This window comes from Crinia signifera, chromosome 7 (assembly GCF_055691185.1).
Source record: "Crinia signifera chromosome 7, ASM5569118v1, whole genome shotgun sequence".
Taxonomy (NCBI): domain Eukaryota; kingdom Metazoa; phylum Chordata; class Amphibia; order Anura; family Myobatrachidae; genus Crinia; species Crinia signifera.
In genome coordinates this window covers 127202090-127221641 of record NC_139223.1, presented here as the reverse complement: position 1 = coordinate 127221641, position 19552 = coordinate 127202090, and the positions used below count along the sequence as shown (strand labels likewise).

The window sequence follows — 19552 nt, the reverse complement described above, 5'->3', positions numbered from 1 at the left end:
TCCAGCGGGAAAGAACGGCAGGTTAATTGATTTAGGTCTTCATTAAGTGAGGATGCAGCATATATGGTTTGTTTTTGGTGCACTGGCCTCTCATTGACAGGCCTTCACTGGATCACCTGCTCGGGGACAGCGACCCCACCTGGAATGGGTGGGTAGTCAATGCAGTTGCTGGAGTGGATACCGCTTGATAGGGAAGGTTTTGATTATATATGTTAGTTGTGGGGTGGAGCTTAGGTAATTAGCCGTTCTTTCTGGGCCACTAAATTAATTTAGCTTAAAGGACTAGGGCCAGATTCTCTAAGCTTCAAAAGTGATAAAATGGAGAGTGATAAACAGCCAGCCAATCAGATCCTACCTGACATTTTTCAAACACAGTCTGTGACATGGCAGGTAGGATCTGATTGGCTGGCTGTTTATCACTCTCCATTTTATCACTTTTGAAGCTTAGAGAATCTGGCCCAATATTTATTATAGCGGCGCTAAACGCGCTGCTATAACAGTTCCTGCTTCGCCTCATTAGCGAGGCAAAGCAGGAGGGGACACCGACAAGATGTACTAACATCTTGCCGGCCGAAGCAGGGGAGCGCTAATTCCCCCCTCCGGCGATGTCCCCTCCTGGAGACAGCGCATCAGTTAATACTGATGCTCTGTTTCCTTCCCCCCCGGCCAGCTCACTGCGCATGTGTGGGATCGCACTACTCTCGCAAGATCCCCAGCAAAGCTCAGAGCCAGCAGCAGGGACAGAGGCGGAACGGTCAGCGATGCTGACCGTTCATAAATTAGACAGGCGCGCAGTTCGAAATATCGTAGCTGCGCTATGCCTCCTGCCCAACAACGCCGCATGATAGACACCCGCTCGGCGAGTGTCATAGATCAGGGGAAGTGCTATCCACTGCTTTAGTACGCGGGGATAGCGCATATGCCCCTGATCACCATTTCATGAATCTACCCCAAAGTGCTTTAAATAAATTCAGCTAACATTTTCTGCCAAACCTAAAGGTGCATACACACTGTACAATTTTTTTGACCAATTTTGTTAAAAGACATTTCCCTTGAACTCCGTGTCCTGGACGAAAGATGTTGACGAAAGATATTGACGACAGACGAAAGATGAAAGATCTAGCTACAGTTTATAGGCTCTTTTTGAAAGATATACAAATTGAGCTGCATGCACAGTTGATGAACAATCTTGATAAACAACTGGCGGGTATGCGCATCATTATTCGTCGCAAACGCACTGAAAGATATTTTGACCAATTTCGTTCAGAATGGGTGAAATGAAAGAAAAAAGTTGGTCAAAAGAATTGTACAGTGTGTATGCGCCTTAAGTCTCTGAGTCTTTATTTCAGATTTTAGATATGTAAGATCTTTAATTGTGAAATCTTATATATGGTTAAATACTAGAGGTCAGACATCAGATGCTAGGATATTAAGCCAAGTCCCTGGTATGCATACCTCCCAACTTACAATTAGACGGAGAAGGGACAGAAGGATGGGCATGGCCTAATTAAAGGGGCGTGGCCTATACTTGTGGTTCTCTCGCGAGACCACGCCCCTGTTTTGACTCTATGGGGGCATGACCTGGTCCTACAACTAGTTACAGAAAATAGCTCCGTTTCACTGCTATCTCTGCCCCTGCTATCTGTCCCCATAGTGTGTGCAGTATTGATGGCCATCGACCATCAATGATTCAAAATCATTGCTGGTTTATGGCCGATGTTGAATACTTTTGCCATTGATGGGGGAGAACCAGATGGTTTCCCTCCATCGATGGCACAGCAAAATTATATTTTGCTGTTTTTTTTCCCCCAAAGTTCCGGGGCACAGAGCATAGCCCCGCCCCAGTGTTTTGATTGGCCCACAGGCCAATCAGTCAAACACGATGGTTGACCATCGATAGGTAAAAATAACGATGGTCATCCATTGCATAGTTTAGCACTATCAATGGCCAGTTGCCCTATTGCTATCAATGGCAACCATCTATGGCAATGGCAATGATGGCCTTTCCTAGTGTGCAGCAGCTGCAGCCAGACACTTAAAAAAAAACTACATGTCCCAACAGCCCCTGTTGTCCAGGACCAGAGCAGACCAGACTAAAGGATGCCTGAAGCAGTTCTCAGTGAGACCTGCTTCTCAGGAGGCACAAGGTAATGTCAGAGTGCTGCATGGAGATGGTGCACTGCCTGTGAGGAGGAGGACCGAGCAAGTTTCGTGGATCCAAAGAAAAGAGTGCAGCAGGAACCTCCCTGTCAGACCCCTATCACAGTGAGTATTTGAATTACGAATTCTAGTTCAGGCTGATCTCTCTGTTGTAGGGATGGCCATCGACCATCGATGATTAGAAATCATTGATGGTTTATGGCCGATGTCGAATAGTTTTGCCATTGATGGGGGAGAACCAGATGGTTTCCCACCATCGATGTAAAGCTTAAACGAATAGTTTTGTTTTTGCTTTTTCCCTACAGTGCCGGGACACAGAGCATAGCTCCGCCCCCGACACCCATGAAGCTCCACCCCCACATTTTGATTGGCTCACAGGGCACTCAATCAGAGAAAATGGATGACCATCGATATGCAAAAACATTGATGATCATCCATAGAATGGTTATACACTATCGATGGGCAGTTGCACTTTTGCCATCGATGGCAACCATCGATGGTAAAGGCAACCTATCTACCAATTTCTCATTTCCCTCTCTCTCTTCAGTTTCTCTCTCCCTGTCACACACTATCCAATGTCCCCTTTTCATTCTCTCTCACCTTCCCTCTTCCTTTTACACCTATTCTCTCTCTCTCTCTCTCTCTCTCTCTCAGCTACCACCATTCTGAGATTGTGATAGCCTATTGTAGCCTATGGGGCAGAGCGGTCAGCCGGTGGTCAGCGTTAACTGCACATGCAGAACAGATAAGTCGCTGACACAGACTGGCTGACACAGATTGGCAGCTGCAGAAAATAAAGATGGGGGTGAGTTGAAATAAAAAGAAGACATTTACATGAGATAATTGAATATATGATGTGATATACTTTAAAGGAATAAATCAAGTCTCCTTTTAGTATATTTTGCATTACTTACAGTAGATTAATATTAGTAGCAGCGCTGCTAATGAACCCAGTTTTGCACAGGAAGCCGCTTCTCAGAATCTGCTGGGTAAGACTGCACAGAGGAACCAGCACAACTACTCTCTGTCCAGCTGTTCTGCAATGTGCACTGGTGCTGACACTAGTCCTGGGGTGTACACCTTCCATGGGAATAGCTTTCAGCTACAGAAACTAAACAGCTAAACCTTCAGTAGGAGCTAAATTGAGATATCACTATAAATTGATACACTATAGTATAAATTGAGCTATAGCTATATGTGCTAATGGCTATTATTCATATACGCAGGACTCTTCTTCTCTTCCTGGGGACGGAGTTTCCTTATAGGAAGCTATTCACATAATAGAGTATAAAGCAATGTCCATTTGGCTGCTATCAACCAACACATTTTATGGCAATGTATTTCACTTAGCTGAATTGCAGTGTATAACCCCTCAACAGCCAATGTGAAAGTAAAAGGTATTTAATGAAAGACATGGACAGATCCACTGTATGAAGCTATATAGGAAATCATAGACAGGCAATGCGATATAAAAATAGTGGAAGGGACTGTGGATTATTTAAAATATTTTGATTCTTCCACATATTTTTACCCAGGAATTTATTAGGTCCTTAATATTGTAAAGCCTGGCATCAGATAAGATTATCTTTCCAATCTGGCTGGTTGGAATGAAAATATGGACATTTTTTTAGAACAAATCACAATTGACCAATTTCTCCCAAACATGGAAAACAGACAAAAATGGTCATTCGGACAAATTGGTTAAATCAATTTATGCAGATGACTGCTTTTGTCATTTTCCAGCTTTGGGAGCAAATGTTTGCCTGTAATTTGTTCCCAAAAATTTCCAGATTTCGGATTATTAAGCCAGATTGGCAAAATAATCGGAACTTGTTTCCTAGCACAGCGTACAGGGCTATTCTCCGTAGTTAAATCGCATCGGATTCCACAGCGTGTATTGTACCCTGCGATGTGATGTCCATATTAAGTGCACAGGGGTGCTTATACAATGAAATATTGCATGGGATAGGACGGTACCATAGACAGGGTGTGATCCGATGCGATGTCATATTTCATTGTATAAGCACCCATGCTATGAGATATGATCAGATGTGCATATTTAGTGCACAGGAGTACTTATACAATGAAATATCGCATCGCATGCCACCATAAAGTGGATGCGATCTGATATTTCATTGTACAAGCACCCATGCTGTGACATGTCATGGGTGCGTACTATTTTACACAGATATGCCATTCCATTCTTTGCATCACCACCACTATCCATGCCACCCCGAAGCGTGGCGAGCATTTTCATACCCCCACTATCCACGTCGGCGTGGAGTTGATTTTATAAAGTGTGGCGAGCGCAGTTAGACACTGAGCCCAAAGCATGGCTAGCGCAGCGAGCCCCATGAGGGTAGCGGATTACTTTACAGGTATTACGCTTCCCCTCGCGGGGCTTGCTGCGCTCGCCACACTTTATTAAATCAACTCCACGCTGATGTGGATAGTGGGGGTATGAAAAGGTCAGAGGAAGTGTTCCGCCGCCGCTCGCCACGCTTCGGGGTGGCATGGATAGTGGTGGTGTTTTAGGAACACATTCACACACCTGAGATCACCTCCACGACTAAACGCGCTGCCTCTGTGTCATCATTGACTCCTCCCTCTCTTTCACCATCCACATTCGTGCTCTCTCACAGTCTTGTCGCTTTCACCTACGCAACATCTCACGCATCAGACCATTCCTCTCCACTGACGCGACCAAAATTCTCATTCACTCTCTTGTCATCTCCCGCCTTGACTACTGCAACATCTTTCTCTCTGGGCTACCTCTCACCCGCCTCGCACCTCTCCAAACCATTCTTAACACTGCTGCTAGGCTCATCTTCCTCTCCTGCCACTCTACCTCTGCCTCCCCCCTCTGTCTATCTCTTCACTGGCTCCCCATTCCTTTCCGAGTTCTCTTTAAACTCCTCACCACCACCTACAAGGCTCTCTCCTCCTCCACCGCACCTTACCTCTCTTCACTGATCTCTATCCACACTCCCTCCCGTCCTCTTCGCTCCATCGCTGACCGCCGACTGACCTCTCACCTAATCACCTCCTCCCACTCCCATGTCCAAGACTTCTCTCGCGCTGCCCCCCTGCACTGGAACAACCTCCCGCCACCCATCAGACTTTCTGATTCCCTTACCTCCTTCAAGCGCTCCCTCAAAACCCACTTTTTTCGACTAGCCTATCCCTCCTCCTAACCTCTTTTGATCCTCCTATCCTGCCTCCGTTCCCACTTATCCTGTTTTTTTCGTTCGTCCACCCACCTATTTTTAGTATGTTAACTCTTATGAGTAGGGTCCTCCTGCCTCACGTACTCACGCTACCTCTTTACCTCACCTGTGCTCCTGTCCTGTTCTTCCCTTCCTCTACTTCATCTTCAGTCTCCTCGACAATTTTGACACCTACTTCTGAACTGATGCTGATTTTAATTCTACCAGCTATACCCCTATTTATACTGTATTTTTCAACACACCCTGTACGTTACCTTGTCATTTGTTTTTGTTTGCTATGTACGGCGCTGCGGACACTTTGCGGCGCCTTATAAATAAACATACTACTACTACACCTGCAATATCATACAGCTGACACAGTAATGATGACATGTGTTAACTAATAACTATAATTTACTTAAATAATTAGATTGAAGAAGCATAAATAATTAATCACATTGATTACAATAAATAATTATAATAATAACAATATATCAACTTAAAACCATTACAACATTAATTAGTAAAAATCATGAAAGCAAATCACACTCAATCATCTTTAGGGAGGAGCTTCAGTGCTTGGAGTATTCGTTGAAATGGGTTTTCAGCTCCCAATTTCTTTCTCCACATAAATTCCTGTAAATAGGATTGGAGCTCGTGTCGTGCTGTGCCTCTTTGGCGCTTATTGCGCCATTTACATGCGCCGCAAAGTCTCTCCACATTCTGGGTATGAACCCCTGTGGCCAGGTCAATGAAATTGAACCTATGGTTCACTTTAAAGTGCTGATAACCAGTCAGTTCCAGTTGTTCAGTGCTGTACGCCCTCCAGCAGTCTGTATAAATAGTGGTGCCTGGCTCAATATGTTCAATTATAGACTCCATCAATGTGGTGGCATCACGTCTGGGCACCATTTTCTGGAAACAATGTCCGGTTTACCGACATATTCCACCAAAAATCCACTGCTGTGGTAAAGTCTGCCCAACGATACTTTTGTGCTTCACAAATAAGGTTTCATCCACCTCCACAATGTGGCCAGGTCCACCAATCCGCCGATGGAGCTGCGCCATAATGTCCATGGTGCAAGCCTCCCGCATCCAGCGGTTATAGAGGACCGCAGTTTTTCTATCAAGCTGCTGCCCACAATATTCAGTGGGGGTGAGCTCCTGGGCCCAGGAATAGATAAAGTACACCAAGGTGACAAAGGATAAGCGGCACCCTGGCCACTCTGAGGCTCACCTTAAGCCGGCACACTTTAACATGACACCGTCACATACACTCCTTCACTGAGAGGCGCATAGCGTGCCCATTAGCGCAATTCTTCGCCAACGGATGGATATCGTGCTGTTGGAAGAAATCGATAGCCTCCTTCTCCGTCTGAGGCAAGATAAACGTATTAATAGATGCAGCCATTTCATAAACTTTCAATGGTTCACCAGCAGCTCTGAGGGATGCTTCCACTCATGTCAGAAAAAGCACCTCAGAACTATTCTGAGAGGATCTGACAGGGGGCGGGAATGACAGGGAGCGGGCACAGGAGCGGTACTATAAGATGACATGCGATGCGATTTCAGTACATTACCGTATGTACTGAAATTGGGCGCCGTGCTAGGAAACAAGTACCAAATAATCTTATAGGGCCATAGTCAATGCGTCCGGCAAGAGGGTTAAACAGAGAAGATGACCAAAAACAAGCTACCCTCACCGTTTAACCGCCGTGCCGGCCGCTCACTCTATTCAACGTTCTTGGGGAATACTCACTGTCAGAAGATGGCGAGAATTCCCCCACATGTCGAGGTTCGCCGCTAATGCAGGAGCCCACCTCATTTCCACCTTGCTGTAAAAACCTAGAGAGGTGGAAATGGTGCGCGCAGGGGGGTCAGTTGAATACTGCCGCAAAAGAGCAATGAATACTGTCCATAAGGTGTATGGGCCTTTACAACATGCTAGATTAGAGGAAAAGACAAAAGGGTCTTATCGCCAATAGGTAAGGGGAGAAATCAATAAAGTTAGGAAAACATCCATTCAAAAGTAGCATAAGAAGGTAATACAAAATGGATACAATATAAACATATTGGTGACAGCTGTAGAATCGTAATTAGACAAGGAGGAATTAAAGTGATTTACACAATCTCCGATAGACCAGGCTAATTCGTGCACTAGTGAAATGTAGACAGGAAATGTGTGATTGACTTAATTTCGTTGTAAACTTGAATCAATTGTATTTAGTGAGGATCAGCCGTTCTTATTTCAAAGAATTGAGTGGCTGCGTTTGCACTTATCAAGAGAGATATAGATCCACCTTATAGGAGACTGATCTGCAAGTCACACAGGTAAACCCATTAGGATCATCTATCAAATCCAGGCTTGCTGCTAAATCATATACTGTATATGCTTTGTTCATTTAAATTGCATTTCCCCTTATTGTTATGAGTCTTTTTCTTGTGTCAGTCCTTTGCTTCCAGATTTAGGACATCACCTTTTCTATATAGCCATGCTTGCACCAGAAAGCCATTTACTGTATCTAGGAATGATGGGAAGGACACCTTACGGTAGGACCTTTCTGTGTATTATCTATATGTGGCTGTGTCACTGCTTAAAGTGATCTTTGTGTGCTGAGTGACAGAAGCTCTCTTGTTCCATATAAAGGGGGGGCTGCTCTAACATCCGCGCCCCCTTACCGCCCCCTATCGATGGCTACCGCATTCATAATTATCGCATATGCACTAACATATGCGATAATTATGGCAAAGGACAGCTCTTGCGTTAAGAGCTGTCCTTTGCGGTGAGAGTCAGCGGGTCCCATGGGGACCTGGCGGCTCTCCCCTCCCTCCCTTACCCGGCGCTGCTGCTGCTGCGCCAGGCTCTCCTTCTCCCTGCACCCGGAAGAGGAGCATAGTGCAGGGAGGAGGAGGTCACAGGTCCGGGCAGCACAGCTCTGTGCTGCCCGGACACAGGTGAGGGGGGGTCGGTGCGGGGCGGCAGGGGGTCGCGTTAGAAGCCCATAGGCTTCTATGGGGCATTGCCAGATTTTTCTGGCAATGCCCCCCGTCGCGGTAACCCGGCAGGGGATGCTTAGAGCATCCCAAAATGCAGTAAAAACCCTGATAATGGAGTTTTTACCACATTTTTAGTTTAGAGAATCTCCCCCCAAATTTTGATATATTCTCATAGTAGTATTGTATTACAGTGCCAGTCTCTTTGCAAAATATTCTATATTGAAGTGCAGTACCAGTCTCGCAGTGAGTCCAATTTTAGAGGCAGTGCCAGCATCATTGTAATGCTACATATGGAAGGCAGTACAAGTCACTTATACCCCTTTCACATCGGTCTGCCCTGGCACTGACCCAGGCCCGCTGCTTTCACATTAAGGACCTTCTTCTAATCCATTTGCTCCTCTGCGCGTTTGCACAGGAGAGCGATGGTTTGCAACTGCGCATGCGTATACACATGTATGCGCATGTGCAGCCGCTTGGTGCTGGGCGTTCCCATGGGAATTCGGTTATGACATGGGTACAGGGGGGCAGCTGACGTCAACGGATGTCAGCTGCCTGCCCTCTTCCTATAGAGTGATCCCGCAAATCTAAGACACCATAGAGCGGTCTTAGATCTGAGAGTGGTTGCAAAATCATTCGATGGTCAGCAACCATCGAATGATTTTGTCCCTGCACGCAAGGCTGCGAATGGATGTTTATGCTAAACATCCATTCGCATGCGTGTGGGGATATTTGCCGTGCGAGCCAAGGCGGGCGTTCGTGCGGGAAGCAGGTGGCGAACACGTTAGCTACGAATTCTGGTGTTAACCAGAATCACCCCCTAAATCCAGGTCGCTTATTATACACAGGACAACCTGGGTTTAACACTTCTTATAATACCAGTTTGAACGGCTGGGTTCTAAGTTTCGGTGCTTTCACACCGCTCCTCGACAAGGTTGGACACATCACCAGCCGGGCAAGTACCCAGGTCTGTGGTGCGGTGTGGAAGAGGTATATATAACATACAAAATTAAAGGCTGCACCATGCTCTTTAGACCCAGTAAAGTTGTTCAGGTCACGGAATGTAGTTCAATATTGAATAGCAATGCAAGTGTTCTGTGATCTTTATCATTCATTCATCCATAGTGGGCGTGGTATATTCAGGGGTGCTGACAGCTCCGTCAATGGAGGGGCTGTGGCCACATCCCTGTTAAAAAAACAAAACACAACAACTTAGTAGGGGGAGTGGGCGGGTGGCAGAGAGGCGGGATGGGACACCGGCTCACTGAGAAAGCTGCCTTTCTTCCCCGCTCAGCATACAGCACTGAGCAGCACGTGCTGGGCCGGGTGAGAGAGGGTAAAATGTACCCACTGCGCCCCCCCTCCCGCACACGCTCTTGACGACACTGGGTATATTAGGACACATGCAAAAGGTTGACATGGAATTGGTTGACATGAGGTTTTCTTTACTTTTTTTTTGGTGTCTATTTTGTAGATTTTAGCACAATTAGTGAATCACCTCCTCTTGCATGCATCAGGCAAGTGGCGGGATGCACTAAACAAAAACTGCGGCAAAATCCCTGTTTTCTGGGTTTTACAGCATTTTCATATGTAGTAAAGCCCCACCGCTGGGGCTTCGCCATGGGGGGTTACGCATATGAAACCTATGGGCTCACATCCCCCTCCGATCTGTGCCACCTCCCCCCTCACCTCTGTCTGGGTAGCATCCTACTGTGCTGCCCAGACCAGTGACCTTTTTCTCCCTGAACCTGTTCCGGGTGCAGGGAAAAGGAGGCGGAGCCTGGAAGCCCCTGCAGCCATCTGAGCAGGGGGCTGCCAGGCAGGAGGAAGGGGGAGAGCCGCTGGGGATCCGCTCACACATCGCCGGGCGCATTCCAAAGGGGCGGCTCTTACTACAAGAGTTAGTGCATATGCGATTGTTATCTATGCCGTAGCCAGCGATGTGTGGCGGAGAGGGCCTGAGGATGTTACTGCATCTCGCCCAGGGTGCATTGCTCCACTGCGGCAGTGCTTGGCACACTTTAACGCTCCCAATCATAGTCCACGTGGATGGTGAAGGATAAGAGAATTTAAAAAGTTAAAAACTCACCTTTTCTCGTGACTATTTAATCAAGTTGACATTTAGACCATGCCGACCACGTCGATAATATGTATATCGTCGATATGGTGTCGACCTATTATCTGGATACTAGTTATAGCACCTAGATGTAAAAAATGTTCTCCCTCTTAATGTTAAAAAAATACTACTTTAGTTTGTTTGAGAATACCTTATGTACAGCTCATGTGCGCCTACATGTGTGAGTGCTGGGGGGCAATTCAGACCCGATCCCAGGGCTGCAAATCTTTGCGTACCATGCACAAACTCTGTCTTTCAATAATATAAAGGTAAGCCCAGCTAAAGGGTCTGAATCGGGCCCGTGGTCTTGCCCCATGTCAAAGTTAAAAAGCCCCCCGCCCACTACACTAAGAATTCATAATGAGCAGCGTATGATCATCTAGACCCCAACAGGTGCTCCTCCTGCACCTGTTCTGGTCATTTGCCTATATAGAGGCAGCACTTCTAACCCTAATGTGTGGATTATAGTCATATTTACTAATATATCCAGTTACTAAAATGAACTTAGAATTATAGTGAAATGATGGCCGACATGTCACAATTAATCTGCACTAATCTGATTCTGGAGTATAATAATGCTTCGAAAATGGCCAAGCACTAAGTTTTTCTTTTTTGTTTTATGCCTTTACATACTTTCCACTACTGTATATGCTACTACTATTTATGCTGTGGAATGTCATTATTAGTTTTCTTTGTGCATTTTTGATATGTAATCACTACATCCCACTGAATTTCTACAGCAGACCCCAAATCTCATTTTACATTATGTTGTCCCGGTAGTGTTTACCTAGAATTATAATGGCATGCGATGCGACCGACGCGATGCCCGCGATTTTACATAGAAATGCATGTTAAAATGTAAATCGCGTCGGTCGCATCGCATGCGGCTAAAAAAAAATCGCCGACTTGGATAGTGGGGGTATGAAAAGGTCAGAGGACGCGTACCGCCGCCCCTCGCGGGCTCGCTGTGCTCGCCACGCTTCGGGTTGACGTTGATCGTGGGGTGGCGTTAACAATTGGGGGGGCCATTTCACACTTCAGGGTGGCTATTTGGGGTCTGTGGGCCATTTAACATTGTTCACTATGTAAAATCGGGTCAATTGCGCCATTTAACATTGTTCCCTATGTAAAATCGTAGTAATCGCGTCGGTCGCATCGCATGCGATTTTTTGGCCGCATGCGATGCGACCGACGCAATTTTTTACCTTGCGATGCCTAAGATCAAAATCGTGGGCGCCGTTCTAGGTAAACAGTACCGTTGTCCCTTGCTCCAATCACTCATAAAGCCGGGCCAAAACTTCATAGATAATATGAGTAAATCAGTGGAAATATTAAGGAGTCCATGTTTGAAGGCAAATCTCGGGGACTGTATGGCACATACTTACTACTTTTCTCCATATTTGGTTTCAAGTCCTTCTCTGTTCTGTTCATCGGGGTAAGTGTGCAGAGGAGTTGCGGTGAAGCAAGGATACACTCCATGGCAATAATAGTAATCGTCTTGGTAGGGACAGTTGTTCCACGTCCTACTCTCTCCTCCCTGAATTCTTTAATCGCCTACAGTATACACATTAATGGGCATATTTATTATTTGATATACAATTTTTTTGTTGGCTGTGCACTGAAAATAGATGCTTTAATGGGGTACACTCATATATTAAGGATTCCCCTAATGGACCAGCAGGTACCTCTGATATTTGCTGTGCTCTATCCATTTCTGACAGCAGTAGCAGCCACTATAGAAGGGATCCTAAAAGAGGAGAGATAGGATTGCATTAGTTATCTTGACTTCTTATACATTTCAGAGACGGTCCCTTGTCACTTCATATGTATATATTAGTACATTCAGACGCAACTTAATTTTATATTGCCATAAATATCAGCGATAAGAAATTACAATAATTTGGTCAGAATATCAGCAATTGATAAATAGGCTCCGTAGAACAATAAGTATCAAGCTATTGACACTGCTGTATAAATAATTGTGTTTACAGCTGATCAAAATAGTCATCAGCTTTCCCCTTCTAGCTGATATGTTTAAATATTAACTCTACAATTGTAACCACAGCAACTCTATACGTACAATTCAGTATTAATCCGTTTTTGTGCAATGCAATGTCCCAGAGTAACGTCCTTCATCAACTGCAGCAATTTGCACTATTGGGCTAAATTCTGGTCTTAGCATACTCACAAATGGGCTGTTGCATTGTGGGAACCACGCTACTCTGCATACTGTATCTTGCATGTTGTTGCTCTGCATATGCTCAGAAAGCGAAGGCAGACGTGCACCTCTTTCAGACGGGTATTGAAGGGGCACTTAACATACAGCAGACCTGCAGAAACACACAGAAATGCTTGTTAGGAAACATACATTTGGTATCTGCTATAAGGCCGGCGCAATGACTTGTTGTAAATAAGATGCTCATTCTGCGGAGGTTAAAGGCTATAAGGTTTTATTGAGTAAATGATGTCCATTTTGCCAACATCAGCCTCAAAGTAATTTAAACAATTGGACTAAAAAACATAACTGGAATTTTTAATGCAATAATACTGATAATAATAATAATAATAATAATAATAATAATAATAATTTAGACAGGGAGTATGAAAGTGTGGATGAGAAGGAGGCAGCCGTTTAGAGGAAGTATAGCAGTAGACTTCTCCCTCTTGGCACAGCCCTTGTACGCCGCCAGTGAGAGCGAGCCCCACCAATATAGTTATTCAAACAAGTGTGGCAAGCTGACTTTAGAACATAGCGTGCTCCCCAGCCTCACTCCGCCTGCCTGCAACTCACTGCCCAGTGCTGCTCCAGGCATTTCATTCAGATTTATTCGTCTCTCTCACATAAACATACACACACACACTTTTCTCACCCCCCTTCTCTCTTGTAGTATGGGGATCCCTTTCTGTCCCTCAGACGGGGGATTGTCTTAGCACTTGTTTAAATGCTCGCTGTCTGTGCAGAGAGAGAAAGCAGCAAAGACAAGATTTTCATCCCTCTCGCAGCTGTGCTTGCCGAGATAAGCAAAGTCACTGGGAGACGAACCTTTAAGGAGAGAAGGACCGTGCTGAATTGTACAGCTCTTAGGAGCAGAAAAATAGCCTCCTGCTCTCCTTTACCCTGTTTTTCTTTCATCTGTCTTTTTTGTATTCATTGGTTGTTCCGTATTCCTGTATTATATCTTTTGGGAAGCAGAAGGGAAGAGACCAGAAGTAAGGGGACCGGAGAGAATAAAACACAGCCCATTTTCCTGAATTTTCACATCGTGCAAGAAAAGTGCTTTGGAACAGGAGTGATTTGGAAGGTGCTAGGGGGAACAGGGCAAAGGGGTTGTTCCTGTTTGTAAAAACCCCTAAGCCCTGTCTCCCTAAACTTGATTGCCAATGCCCATCGAGATAGTCTGCAAGATCAAGTTTGCAGACGAGGATGGGAGCCAGAAGGAGAAAGAGGAAGGGGAAAGGGAAAGCCTGATTGGGGATGAGGTTCCATCCACTGGCCGGGACTTAGCAGGTTTTTCCAGCACCAGTACTCTACATGGATTGCGGCATATTTTCCGGACGGGCAGACTGGGCATCAAGCAGAGCCTCTGGGCTTTGGCATTTTTGGCATCCTTGCTCTTTTTTCTATACCAGGCAGCTAAGTGTGCCTTGTATTACCTTGAATGCCCCCATGTTACTACCCTGGATGAGGAGGTGACGAGTGCGATGATCTTCCCAGCAGTCACCATATGTAACATCAATCGTTTTAGGCACTCTGCTCTAACTGATGCCGACATTTACCACTTGGCCAACCTTACTGGACTGCCTCCAAAAGACGTGGAAGGGCATAGAGCCTCGGATTTAATGTACCCGGACCCCGACATGTTGGACATAGTGAACCGGACTGGGCACCAGCTGGCAGAAATGTTAAAGAGCTGCAACTTCAGTGGAGACAACTGTACTGCACACAACTTCTCAGTGGTGAGTCCCCACTTGTATGTTAATTTGTTCTCCACTCAGAGCAGATCACTATGCACACTGTTTGCTTCCAATCATCACAGTGTCACATTATAATAGGGTAAATATACAGACAGCCAATTGTGGGAAAGAGCCTGTCACTGGGTTGTCACTCTGTAGTCCCTTATTTGTAAGGCATCAATGTCCCAGCACTCTTAAGAGCCCATTTTTCATTGAGTGTTTACTGCATATGCCCCTGGATGTTTTCAGGGGAAGGTTGTAAATACTTAGGATCCCCTAAATGCATGAAGAAGAGATTGCAGCATATATCTCCATACAGTATATGCCGTGCGTGATCTCTCTGTTTCCGACAGCAGCCGCAGCCCCTATAGGTTTGTATGGGGGCCGCAAAGCTGTCAGGTGTGTCAAGTTCCGGAATGCGCTGGTTACATTGCACACAACTAGCTGAGAGTGAGTTCCTCCTGGGACCCTCCCCGGCAATGACCAGCACGCATGGTCAGTACACTGCGCATGCACAGAACCTACAAGCAGACCTAAAATATTCACTTTTGTGATCATTTCACTTTTTGCATATTGCAGGGACAGGCTCCTTTCACAACCCATGTTCCTGCATATGAATAACAGTACACTCGGGCAATGTATAATATTTTATTGCCGCAAAAAGTGACAGTAAGAAATCCTAACTAGTGGGACTGAAGTCCATTAAAGAATATTCCCTTTTTGCTGAGGTGTTGCGAGGCTCCCTTTGCTAAAAGTTAAAATACCAGTATTGTGTAAATTACAGAGGATGATGTACTGACTGATTTAACTAATGCACTTCTGGTTGCTCCAATATACTGTACTTCCTGCATGAATCCTTTGACTACATTTGCGGCACAGATAAAGTATTTGGTCATTATTAGGCAGGTCAGACTTCAGTTCCTCCTTACCTGCTACCCCCCAAAAAGATGTAAATCTATTTGTGAAGACGAAGCCATGTAATGTATATGTAATGAATGTGCAGTTTCCAACACAATATGCAAAATTTTGAGGTGTGTTGAATCAGCAGAATCCTTTTATATATTATAAACCATTGATTACATTGTTATGATTGCATAAAGATAATACATTTAGATTTGATAAAGCTATCTATAAGGTGTTAAAAAAAAAGTCTGTCTACAGTATCTATTACACTGGGAATTAGCAGGTTGCAGGATGGTCTGGATAAGTAGGAGAGTTCCATAACCCCTGTGGTACAGGAGGGGTTAATACGTCCTAGCGATGATTAAATTAGCAGAAAAGAAATGCAGAGAACTCAATAGTGGAACTGTCCACGGGGAAACAGGAAACGTTACATGTTCGAAATGTCATCAGTTCAATTTTGGCTCCGTTGAATGAGCGGTGAAGTGTTTTGTTATTACAGAAGAACAGAAATGGGTCACAGCAAAGGGAGATGGAGAAATTCTGCAAACGTTGTGTTTATTTGGTAAATTAGCTCCCTAAAATGACTCTGTGGATCTCTGATTCTGTTTATGCCTTCAGTATAAGCTGGTCATTATGTAACTGTTAATCAAATGTCTGCAAAATGGTTATACCGCCAGCAATCCGGCCAGGCCACTCAGAGATATTTGTACTTATTATCCAGTAGCTGAAAAAATTTCACTGTTCTGATTTTTTACAATATATTATTGTTTATGCAGATAAGGTTGTTGTAAATAAGGGTCCTAAATGGAAAACATTTCATTTTCATTTATAACTGCATTCCCAAAGTAGTGTGTATTATTAATCAGTGTGTATTACTCACATTATTGCATTCAATCTGACAGACAATATTGACAAAAGAGAATCAAAAAAACAATGATTGTATATGTGATTAATGCTCTTTGATTCAGGGGTTGCTCTTAATTTGTACCATTTTTCAACTATCATAGCTAATGACATAACAAGGTAATGTCATTTGAATGTCTTAACTTTGTCTGAAAGGTCCTGTAATACAAAATAAATGTTTCTTGATAAGATATGTCTTAAAGAACCATTTCTGGTCAATACTTTGAGAAGTATGCAGCAGTGAAAGATGAATCTGCCCACCAAGTGGTGCTGCAGCCTCCTTTGTGGATACAGCCAGGAAATTACCACAGAAGTACTAAGCCTGGTAAAATGATAAAGTGGTGCACCACACAATTAACTACTAACTGTCATTTTTCAAACACAGCTGATTGGCTGGTGCGTTAGCACCTTCCACTTTATCACCACTTTATCACTAGTCTTAATTCATCTGCCTTATTGGGGCAGATGTATTAAGCTTTAACTAGAGATACATCCAAGGTTGATAAGGAGAGATAAACGTCCAGCCAATCACCTGCTAACTGCCATGTTCCGGACTGTGTTTGAAAAAAGTCAGTAAGGAGCTGATTGGCTGGATGTTTATCTCTCCTTATCACCCTTGCAATTATCTCTTGTTAAGGCTTAATACATCTGCCCCATTGGGCCTTATAACCAATGCAGAGAAATGGCACTGATGATTCCATTAGGTATGGGTCATAGGGTCGACAGTAGAAGGTCGACATACATTAGGACCTTCCAACCCTGTAGACCTTAGCCATTTCAACCTATTTTATGTATCAACCTAAGCCAGGGGCAGACTGGTAACAAAATCCGGCCCGGGAGAGATCCTCAAGCAGCCTGGGGGGGGGGGGGGGGGGGCTAGAGCGAATGACCTGCCTTTAAAGAGAGGGAGTGGTGACGCTAATGACCCGCCTTTGGGGAGGGGGGGTGGTAATGCTAATGACCCGCCTTTGGGGAGGGGGGGTGGTAACGCTAATGACCCGGCTTCGGCCGCTTACGCCCACCGCCACGCTGAAGCCAGTCAGTCCCAGGTGACATCACCCAAAAGCGGCCATATTGACTTTGGGCACTGGGCAGCCAGGAGTTGGTTGCTGCCGCCACGGGAGCTAACTGCTGTTGTAGAGCGGTCCAAGGCCCATGGTCAAGCCAGGAGGAAACGGCGGCCCAGCCAGGGGAAAAAGCAGCCAAATCAGTTCTGGCGCACTGGAAAATGGACCAGTTTCCCGGCGGGCCAATCTGCCCCTGACCTAAGCCCTGTCAACCTTTAGTGGTCGACCTAATGTACTGCATGTCTACCTTCATAGTGTCAACCTTGCAACCATATCATTGATTCCATTTGAATGTGTGTATATATGATTTCTTTTTTCTTTTATGCATGTGTGATACACTGTTGTGCCTGAGGACACAGCAGCAGATTGCTCTGCAGGACCACTGGGCATCTTCAGATTACTCAGATTCCCAGCTGCAGCTCTGTACATGGAGCCAGGAAATCTGCTCCAGAAGACACAGGCAATCCCAGAAAATGGGGATGACATTCCCCCATTTTCGGTAACGCTGACTGGTTCTTCTCCTTCCCTGCCCTCAAACAGCAAACAGGTTGTGGCTATTTTTTACTGTGATTAGGAACGCAATAATCATTGTGCACATGCACACAGAACGGGACCTGTACATACGTGATCACCCGCCACAGAATTTATTTATTAACCCTCAGGATATCATATAAATTTGAATGAAGCACAATGCTAGTATCAGCCCTTACCCTGGTGTACTAGTGTGCAACTGAATTGCAAGGACTGAGACGCCCATTTTAAGCATCTGTTTGGTGCATCTTTAGACACCACCTTTGGTTGCACCATGGACATTTGCCTTAGCCCTATAGGAGGTGCAGGTTTTGCATCAGAGTATGGCCTCCAATATGAGCAGTTAAGCATCTGTCCTTGCACATTCATTCATACACACAAATGTATATTAGAAGAGGGCTTTGTGGCAGCATTTTAAAAAAAAACGCAGGCCAGCAACCAAAAACAGATGCTACCCAGTCTATCAATGACCATACCTCCCAACTTTGGCCAGTTAGCAGGCGGGACGCTGCTGCTGCGTGCCGCAGGCGCGCCGAAATTTTCGGGTGCGTGGCCTAATTTGGGGCGTGGCCTATACTCGCGGGGCCACGCCCCCATTTTGCCGCTATGGAGGCATGACCCAGAGGCTCTGTGAGCCTCTAGCCATGCCCCCAGCCCCCTGGCTGCGGGAATAGACGCTGTGCGCATGCGCACAGCGTTTATTCCCCGCTGCTTAGCATCTGACGGGGGGACTCCCAACAGCCCCCCCACACCGCGGGACACTGCCGCCCGCGGGTGGGACAGCGGGACAGGCCCTGACAATCGGGACTGTCCCGATAAAATCGGGACTGTTGGGAGGTATGAATGAATCAGCCCCATTGCATTGTCAAAATGCTCAATTTTCATCTCGGCTGTCAAAAATACTTAATCGCTATGATATTTTCTGGCAAACTCAGGTGTATACAGCTTTTGATAAGGGTGACTGATGCACCTTCTGTCCAGTCTGGTACACCTTTACTCTAGTCTCTTTGTGCCTGATTCAGACCTGATCCCACGGCTGTGAATTTGCATGGCTAGCGATCAGTTTAGCCTTTGCCCCGCTCCAGTAAAATCCTACCTTGCGAATGAATGTGCTCGCTGTGCAAATGGATGTGTACAGCTGCACATCCGTTCGCACCCAAGCACATATGTCCAAATATCGCTAGAAGCTGCTCACCATTGAAGGATTTTAACACTGGTCACCAGTCATCACAGCCGCCAGGTAGCCCAGGACATACTCGGTGACTGTGATGAATACAGGCACATCCGGGCTCCTACTGGAGTCATACGCCCTCCCCTAACCGACACTAGCGCACCTGCATTTTCCCTGACACTCCCAGTGGGGTTTTTTTTCGGCACACCCATGAAATGGTTGGTTCCCACTCCCACATGTCCACTCCCTGTCTAAGGCCGGCGAACAGAAAAATTTGCAAGACTTGATTGCAGTTGGGCAACGCGCACATGTATTGTGTCATACGCATGTGCAGTACATCAATTATCAACCGTTGTGCGAATTCACAGCCGTGCGGTCAGGTCTGAGTCAGGCCCTTTGTACCTTCTTTATCTAATATTTACTTCTGTGTGGCTTCCCTCTCAAGTCTCTCTCTCTTTCCAGTGGCGTAAGTTTGTCTCAGTTGCCCAGAGACAAGATAGATATTGGTGCCCTTCAAATAGCCCAATCAGTAAGGTGTTTGTCTCCA

At 45.5% G+C, this 19552-nt stretch overlaps 1 protein-coding gene and 1 long non-coding RNA gene across 3 annotated transcripts in view; one reads left to right on the top strand and one right to left on the bottom strand.

Annotated features, from left to right (window-relative positions):
- Positions 1–8332: 8332 nt before the first annotated feature.
- LOC146020548 (uncharacterized) lies at positions 8333–14535 on the bottom strand. The gene is made up of 5 exons (XR_014450808.1): positions 13347–14535; positions 12665–12806; positions 12162–12223; positions 11862–12030; positions 8333–9546 (listed from the first exon to the last, which is right to left on the bottom strand). It is a non-coding gene; the product is annotated as an uncharacterized LOC146020548 (long non-coding RNA).
- ASIC4 (acid sensing ion channel subunit family member 4) overlaps positions 13184–19552 on the top strand; it is a 302478-nt gene continuing 296109 nt past the window's right edge. For both annotated transcript variants that reach the window (XR_014450807.1, XM_083153752.1), the window contains exon 1: positions 13184–14433. Coding sequence is in view for 1 of the 2 variants with exons in the window: in XM_083153752.1 (XP_083009878.1) it covers positions 13858–14433 (576 nt within the window). In the remaining variant the exon portion in view is untranslated. The remainder of the gene's footprint in view (positions 14434–19552) is intronic.